Genomic DNA, 8698 nt, shown 5'->3' with positions numbered 1-8698 from the left:
TGCCAAGAGGACATGCTGCAGGTGATACTAGCTCTTCAAACCGAGCAGGTCCATGATCGCCCTCCCCTGCAGCTGCTGTCACAAAACTCTTTCCCATGCACCCCTTCCCCCCTCCCCATTGCCAACATGCTGTTATCAACCTTCTGGCTCCACTCTTGACCAGCAGCATTCCATTCCTCCCTCCTCACAGTCCAGCAGTGTGGACTCCCACTACCCACTGCACTTAACACCCAACCCTCTGCAGTTTGGCCCTGCAGAAGTACAGCACCCGCTGCATTGTACTCCAAAGGAGAAAGTTGGGTATGATCCCTGGCCATACACAAATCTGTAGTCGTCCCAGGACCCCTCCTCCTCTGGAGACCTTCCCTTCCCCCCTTCCCCTCCCTGCTGATGTATTTTTGTCTTTTGACTCTCTCCTCTGCTTGTTGTATTTTAATAAAAGAATTGTGTGGTTTGAAAGCAATTTTTATTCTGTTAAGTGAAAGCAAAAAGAGCATTGCAAAACAACATGCAATTATGTTAAACCCCCTGTCATAAACAGATAGTTAAGGGTTAAGGTCTCTTTTACCTGTAAAGGGTTAACAAACTCAGTAACCTGACGGACACCTGACCAGAGGACCAATCAAGGGACAAGATAATTTCAAATCTCTGTGGAGGGAAGTCTTTGTTTGTGTTCTTTGTTTGGGGGCTGTCCCCTCTTTGGATCTAAGAGGGGCCAGACGTATTTCCAGGCTCTCCAAGTTCCCTGAAGTATTTTCTTCTATTCAGCATAGTGAGTATTAGAAAGGCGGTTTAGTCTTATAATTAATTTCTACATTTGCAATTGTGTGTTTGCTGGAGAAATATCTTTATTTCTATTTGCTGTTACTTTGATTATTCTGAGAAAGGAGGGGGGGGAAGTCTCTCCAAGTTTATAAGCTAGACCCTGTATATTTTTCATCCTGGTGTTACAGAGATAGTGTACTTTCTTTTTTTTTTCTTTTAATAAAATATTTTCTTTTTAGAACCTGATTGATTTCTTCCCTTGTTTGGAATCTCAGGGGAAGAGGAGGAGGGAGGGGGGAAAGGGAATCCCTCTTTGTTTTGATTCAAGGAGTGTGAATCAAGGTGATCTCTCCCGACGGCTAAGGGAGGGGGAGGTGAGGGGAATGGATTATTTCCCTTTGTGTTAAGATCCAAGGACGTTGGGATCTGTGTTCCCCAGGAAAAGTTTGGGGGAACAGGGAGTGTGCTAGACACTGGAATTTCTAGCTAGTGGCAGCTTTACCAGATCTAAACTAGAATTTAAGTTTAGAGGAGTCCATGCAGGTCCCCATCTTGTGGACGCTAAAGTTCAAAGTGGGGAATAAACCTATGACACCCCCTTATTGCATCATGTGCACCAGTCACCTCCTAACATTACAAACACTGCAATCCCAAACATAGCAGCAAATATTAGTGACTTTCAGCTTCAAATTGCTGTCTCGAGGCACAAGGGCACTCGAGGCATCCCTGATCCTTATGGCCCCACGCTGTGCCCCCCTAATAGCCCTGGTCTCTGGCTGTTCAAACTCAGCTTCCAGGTGCTGAGCCTCCAGGTGCAGCCCTGAGTGAAGCTTTCACCCTTCCCTTCACAAATATTATGGAGCATACAGCATGTGGCTATAAGCATAGGAATATTGTCATCGGCCAGGTCCAGCTTCCCATACAGGCATCGCCAGCGGGCTTTTAAACGGCCAAATGCACACTCAACAGTCATTCTGCATTTGCTCAGCCTGTTGTTGAACTGCTCCTTGCTGCTGTCAAGTTGCCTGGTGTATGGCTTCATAAGCCATGGCATTAAGGGGTAGGCGGGATCTCCCAGGATCACAATGGGCATTTCGACATCCCCTATGGCAGGGGTTCCCAACATGGTGCCCGCGGGCACCATGGCGCCCGCCGGGGCATCTAAGTGCTGGCCAGTGGGTGAGCATCCACCGCCATGGTCCTCCGTGGCTCGTCATCTGGCGCCCGCCAGACAAAAAAGGTTGGGGACCACTGCCCTACGATGAACTTCTGGTCTGAGAAGAAAGTCCCTGCTTGCAGCTTCTTGAACAGGCCAGTGTTCCCAAAGATGCATGCGTCATGCACCTTTTTGGACTAGCCTGCGTTAATGTCTGTGAAAGGCCCACAGTGATCCACAAGAGCCTGGAGAACCATTGAGAAATACCCCTTGCAATTAATGTACTCGGTGGCTAGATAGTCTGGTGCCAAAATTGGAATGTGCGTGCCATCTATCTCCCCTTTGTAGTTAGGGAAGCCCATTTGTTGAAAGCCATCCACAATGTCACGCATGTTGCCCAGAGTCATAATCTTTTGGAGCAGGATGCGATTAATGGCCCCGCACACTTCCCTCAACACGAGTCCAATGGTCGACTTTCCCACTCCGAACTGGTTAGCGACCGATCGATAGCAGTCTGGAATAGCCAGCTTCCACTGTGCAATCGCCATGCACTTCTCCAGTGACAGGGCAGTTCTCATTCTTGTGTCCTTGTGCCGCAGGGCTGGGGCAAGCTCATCACACAGACCCATGAATATGGCTTTCCTCATCCGAAAGTTCTGCAGCCATTGCTCGTCATCCCAGACGTGCATCACAATGTGATTCCACCACTCAGTGCTTGTTTCCCAAGCCCAAAAGCAGCGTTCCACTGTGGTCAGCACATCCGTGAATACCACAAGCAATCTCATGTCATAGCTACTTCACGTGGTGAGCTCAATGTCACACTCCTCTTGCCTTTATAGTTTAAGTAATAATTCCACTGCCACTTGTGACGTGTTGGTCAGAGCGAGCAGCATACCGGCCAGCAGTTCAGGATCCATTTCTGCAGCCTGAAAGAGGCAGGGCGCACAGTACACAAACCGTTGAAAGATGGTGCCAAATGATGATGGAAGCACAGGGATTGCTGGGATGTGAAGCAATGCATCACGTGGCATTGGGACTGGACTCAGGATGCCCCGCGATCCCCTCCACCTTCCCACAAGTCTTAGTGACAAAAGAGAAAGAGGTGCTCTGTGTGATAGATGCCCAGAGTGCACCACTCCAAATAGCGCTGCAAGTGTGAATACGCTATTGTACAGTCACACAACAGCGGTTTTCTTTCTGCGCTCTCTGAGCAGAGCTGTAACTTTGCTAGGTTAAACATGCCATATGTATTTGTCAGTGTTTGGCTGAGGCCTAGGGCTTTGATATGAATTGGCGCCTGGTCTGCCAGCATCACACTTGTATCTTTAAGAACACTATACTATTTAGAAAGCTGCAAGCAGGGACTTTCTTTCCTGACAGATGGCTTACCATTGGTGATGTAGAAATGCCAGAAGTGATCCTGGAGGACTAGGCTTACCCCTACCTCCCTTGGCTCACAAAGCCGTAAACCAGCCACCTCAAGAGCATCCAGGAAAGTTTCAACTACAGGCTCAACAGGTGCAGAATGACAGTTGAATGTTCTTTTTTGGTAGACTGCAGGGAGGATGGCATTGTTTACTCACAAGATTGGATCTCTGTGAGAAAAAATTTCCAGTGGTTATAGCTTCCAGCTATGTTCTGCATAGTGTCTGTGAGGCAAGGGGGGGTGGGGGATAAATTGCTGCCTGGTTGAAGGGGCTGTCTGTTGTGTTTGAACAGCCAGACACAATGGGTGTTTGAAGACCTCAGTGCAGAGCTATACGGCTGAGGGAAGACTTGAAAGAACACATTAACAGTGAGCCACAGTAATGCATTATGGTGTACTGTGCTCAACCTGATCCTGCAGTTTTGATGCCTGTTAGGAATTGTGTGGTGGTTGGTGTATAACAATATATATAACACTGTCAATGCACCTATTAATTTTGTGGTGCTTGCTGTACACTTATGATTGTTACTGTTTGTCACTGAGCCTATGAGTTCTGTCACACAGAGAGGGAAACTAGCCTTCGGTTCCTACCCTTCTTAGGCTCTCAAGAATCCTTGGTGGGCATATTTCTTGATGGGCACCATCATTGCTTTGGTGGGCATATTTCTAGGAACTCAGTACTAATACTACTAATGAAAGACTTATTTGCCGTAACCCACGTGCACTTGTTAGAATGCTGCCACTTGCCTCACTCACCTCCCTCTTGGCCAAAAACAAACAATACGCACTCTCTTCCTTTGCCATTTCCTGCACATTTGACTTGTACTCAATTGATGGCTCTAGTCCAAGTCCTTATCTTCCTGCCAGCCACCTAGTCTATATTTTCATTTTTATTAACTTGAGATAGGATCTCAGTGTAAAATCCTAGCAGAGACAAGGGCTGTAGTTTGTACCTCAATGCATCTAGTCAAAATAAACCCCAGGTTGGGGGTACAGCGTCGACCTAGATTAGCTGCCTGGAGGAAAAAACCTGTACCTTGTCTCCACCAGGATTTTACAGCGAGATGCTCCGTCAAGTTAGTCACCTCAGTGTAAAAAGTATCAGAGGGGTAGCCGTGTTAGTCTGGGTCTGTAAAAGCAGCAAAGAGTCCTGTGGCACCTTACAGACTAACAGAAGTATTGGAGCATGGGCTTTCGTGGGTGAATACCCACTTTGTCAGATGCATCTGATACTTCTGTTAGTCTATAAGGTGCCACAGGACTCTTTGCTGCTTTCTCAGTGTAAAAAGACACTTTTGCAGTGAAGCTAAAGCTCAATGTGGCCTTGCTAAGCTATCCTGCTTTTGATACCAGCCTCTGCCGTCCCCACCTCCCCTACCCTTAGCCAGTACTGGCCCCCACCTCCCCAGCCAATGGAGTCCATCACCTTCCTCCCACCCCCAGCCATTGCAGACCCACACCTCCTTTCCCCCACGGCCAGTGCAGACCCCCCAGGGAGTGTAGGCCCCGCCTGGCACCTCCCCCTCCCAGTGCAGGCCACCGCAGCCCCCAGGCGGAGCGCCGGCCGGGCGTGGCCCTCTGAAGCATGTGCACTGTGCAGGCCCCGACCGGGCTCAGGTGAGGACTGGCCCCCAGGGCTTCCCCACGGGGCTAAGCGGCCCGGCGCGCCCATGCCTCACTCCAGGCCTTTGCGTGAAGGACCCGGCCCAGGCCGTGCGGGTGCCAGCGCTCCCGTCCGGGCCCGGGGGCACCGCCCTCCGCCGCTTCCCCCGCCGGGCCGCCTCAGGCCCCGCCCTTCCGCGGCTGCCGCGGCCTGGGTCAGGCGGCAGCACGGCGGAACCCGGCGCCGCGGCACGTGTTGCACGGCGGGCCGGAAGTGCTGCACCAGCCGCCGCTGGGGCCGGCGGTGCGCCCAGATCTCCCTTCCCCGGGCAGAGATGGCCGCTGCCGGGGCGCTCCTGGCCTGGTGCATCCAGCAGCTGCGCGGCGACTTCGGGCTGGATGTCAGCGAGGAGATCGTGGGGTGCGCGGCGGGCTGGGGCGGGGGGAGGGAGAGGGTCGGGTAAATGGGGGCGGGGGGAGGGGAAGTGTAGGAGAGAAGGTGGGGGAAGGGAGAGGGTCGGGTAAATGGGGGCGGGGGGAGGGGAAGTGTAGGAGAGAAGGTGGGGGAAGGGAGAGGGGCGGGTAAATGGGGGCGGGGGGAGAGAGAGGGTTGGGTAGATGGTGGGAGGGGTAAGAGAGAAGAACCGATTCAAATTGGACTGGTCAGGTTGCAGCTCTGTAGCTCCTGCTGTAGGGCTCAGTTGACCCCACTTGGGCCCCCACCTAGTTTGGATTGAGGTGGCCTGGATGGGCCCTGGTGGGTCTTTCTGTCTCTCTGGTCCCTGGGAGCTCCGGGAGCCAGGAACTAATCTACTACATACATCTGTTTTGCACTGTTCATGGGCCTAACGCGCCATACACTGGATGTTGAAGAGAAGGAGCTTTTCTTGCAAAAAGGAGTCTTTGCTCTTTTCCATTTTTTTTTATTGGCTCAGGTTTTTGTTTAATCGAGGTGTAGTTGTTGGTGTCCCTGTTGAATAAAAGTATTGTGTAGTGCACTGATTGGCACACGTGTGGGGGTTAATGCATGTTACAGCTGAGTGGCCTGTGTTTAACACTGGTATTTTTATTACAGTTTTGCCCATCCCTCCGCTAAACCAAAGGTAGATACAGTTCCCATGGAGAGGAGGAGAGGGGATTGTTCCATTCAGGCCTCTATCCTCCAAAGACTTACACTGTTGCTTAATGTTATACACATGGGTGGTCCCACTGATGTCAATGGCCACGGGTTGAGAAACACTGGTATAGTATAGAAAGCAGTATAAACAAGTCATTGTCTGTATAAAATTTTAGTTTGTACAGATTTCGCTAGTGCTTTTCATGTAGCCTGTTTTAAAACTAGGCAAATCTCTAGATGAGTTGATGTACTCCCTGGAAGACCTCTGTACGTGTACTGCTGGTTGGGAACCACTGCTGTATCAGACTCATCAATCTGTACATGGTCTAGTGCCACCAAAGTGGGACAGAGCACCACACCAAGCAGCCATTGAATTATGGTCCCTCTACAGGTACTCGAGTGCAGTAAACTTGAGTATGGTGAGCTAATTGTGCTGGGAAGACCCATCCATAGTCTTTCTCCCTATGATATAACTGTGCCAGTTCTTCTCTCCCATCACACCTGCAGTCTTTCTTATACAGACATTATGAAGTGGATTTGTATCCCTTTCCAAGGGAGAGAGAATTTTAATCATGCTGGTATTTCCTCACCTGAGGTCCCTTTCCAAATTCAGAGGTAACTTTTTGTAACCTTTAGGGCGAGCCTCTAAATGCAGCACTGGGTGTCTCAGGACAGGGAATGGCTTAGTTGAGTGTCTGATTCCTAGCAGAGCTCATTTAGCCCTTCAGCCTTCGAAGGTAGATGTGTCAGCTCCTGTGCAGTTTATTGTTTATTCATCTTTGGATGAGCCCTGGAAGGTTACGTGCAAAGGAAAAACTGGGTTTGCCCTTCTTTTGCTTCTTTCTGATGGATAAAAATAATCTGAAAGGTGTTTTTTTTGGTTTTTGTTTTTTAATCTCCCTCCGCTTCAGCTGCTTTCTTTTACGTTCAAGATTCTTGTTTTTCCTGGAAGACACTATGAATGATTAGAGAATTAATGGGTTTATGACACTGCAGATACCAAGCAAGTGCAACGTGATTTGCAAAGGACAGATTATTCACATTGTTTACAGTTTTGTTTATTGTTCAACACCGGTTTAACTCAAACACTGTGGTACAAACAGTTGGAAGAAAATCAGTACTCCTGCACCTTAAGGATTGGGACGCTCTCAGTCTACCTCTTTGGGACCCTCAGGAAATTCTCCAGTACATGTAAAATGTTTTGGGCCTTTGTTGTACATCATAAAGAAACAAACATGGGTACAACCTTTTTTCTCCTCCACTTTCATCAGTCACTTTTAAAGTGAAGGTCCAGTCTGTTCTATGTGGGCATTCTCATTTTGATGTGTTATGTGTATAGGTTATGAAGCAGTTTAGGTCGGGGCTGTGATTTGTTAGCCCTGGGGTTTTTTATTCCTGGCTCTGACACAGATTTCCTGCATCATCTTGGGCATATCATGTAACCTCTCTGTGAAATAGGTCAGGATTAACTCCTTCATCTGCCATGTATGCATTCTTGCCAGCAAGTTAAAGAAGTATGGGCTGGATGAATGGACGGTAAGGTGGATAGAAAACTGGCTAGATGGTCGGGCTCAACGGGTAGTGATCAATGGTTCCATGTCTAGTTGGCAGCCGGTATCAAGTGGAGTGCCTCAGGGGTCGGTGCTGGGGCTGGTTTTGTTCAATATCTTCATTAACGATCTGGAGGATGGTGTGGACTGCACCCTTAGCAAGTTTGCAGATGACACTAAACTGGGAGGAGTGGTTGATACGCTGGAGGGTAGGGATAGGATACAGAGGGACCTAGACAAATTAGAGGATTGGGCCAAAAGAAATCTGATGAGGTTCAACAAGGACAAGTGCAGAGTCCTGCACTTAGGACAGAAGAATCTCATGCACTGCTACAGACTAGGGGCTGAATGGCTGGGCAGCAGTTCTGCAGAAAAGGACCTAGGGGTTACGGTGGACGAAAAGCTGAATATGAGTCAACAGTGTGCCCTTGTTGCCAAGAAGGCTAATGGCATTTTGGGTTGTATAAGTAGGGGCATTTCCAGCAGATCGAGGGATGTGATCATTCCCCTCTATTCAGCACTGGTGAGGCCTCATTTGGAGTACTGTGTCCAGTTTTGGGCCCCACACTACAAGAAGGATGTGGATAAAATGGGGAGAGTCCAGCGGAGGGCAACAAAAATGATTAGGGGGCTGGAGCACATGACTTATGAGGAGAGGCTGAGGGAACTGAGATTGTTTAGCCTGCAGAAGAGAAGAATGAGGGGGGATTTGATAGCTGCTTTCAACTACCTGAAAGGGGGTTCCAAAGAGGATGGATCTAGACTGTTCTCAGTGGTAGAAGATGACAGAACAAGGAGTAATGGTCTCAAGTTGCAGAGGGGGAGGTTTAGGTTGGATATTAGGAAAAACTTTTTCACTAGTAGGGTGGTGAAGCACTGGAATGGGTTACCTAGGGAGGTGGTGGAATCTCCTTCCTTAGAGGTTTTTAAGGTCAGGCTTGACAAAGCCCTGGCTGGGATGATTTAGTTGGGTTTAGTCCAACCCCCTGCTCAAAGCAGGACCAGATGACCTCCTGAGATTCTATGATTCTAAGGGGGTTTGTTTGTAAAGTGCTTTGATATTCTTCCATTCGAAGGTGAAA

General features: G+C 49.1%; 1 protein-coding gene across 1 annotated transcript in view; it reads left to right on the top strand.

Annotated features, from left to right (window-relative positions):
- Positions 1–5222: 5222 nt before the first annotated feature.
- The window catches only part of TRIP4 (thyroid hormone receptor interactor 4), a 48969-nt gene continuing 45493 nt past the window's right edge, over positions 5223–8698 (top strand). The window contains exon 1 of the mRNA XM_044980809.1: positions 5223–5370. Within this exon, the coding sequence (XP_044836744.1) occupies positions 5285–5370 (86 nt within the window). The 5' untranslated portion in view covers positions 5223–5284. The remainder of the gene's footprint in view (positions 5371–8698) is intronic.

The sequence above is a fragment of the Mauremys mutica genome, chromosome 11 (assembly GCF_020497125.1).
Source record: "Mauremys mutica isolate MM-2020 ecotype Southern chromosome 11, ASM2049712v1, whole genome shotgun sequence".
In the NCBI taxonomy this organism is placed as follows: Eukaryota; Metazoa; Chordata; order Testudines; family Geoemydidae; genus Mauremys; species Mauremys mutica.
The sequence above is the reverse complement of the archived record's forward strand: the minus strand, read 5'-3'. Positions and strand labels throughout refer to the sequence as shown.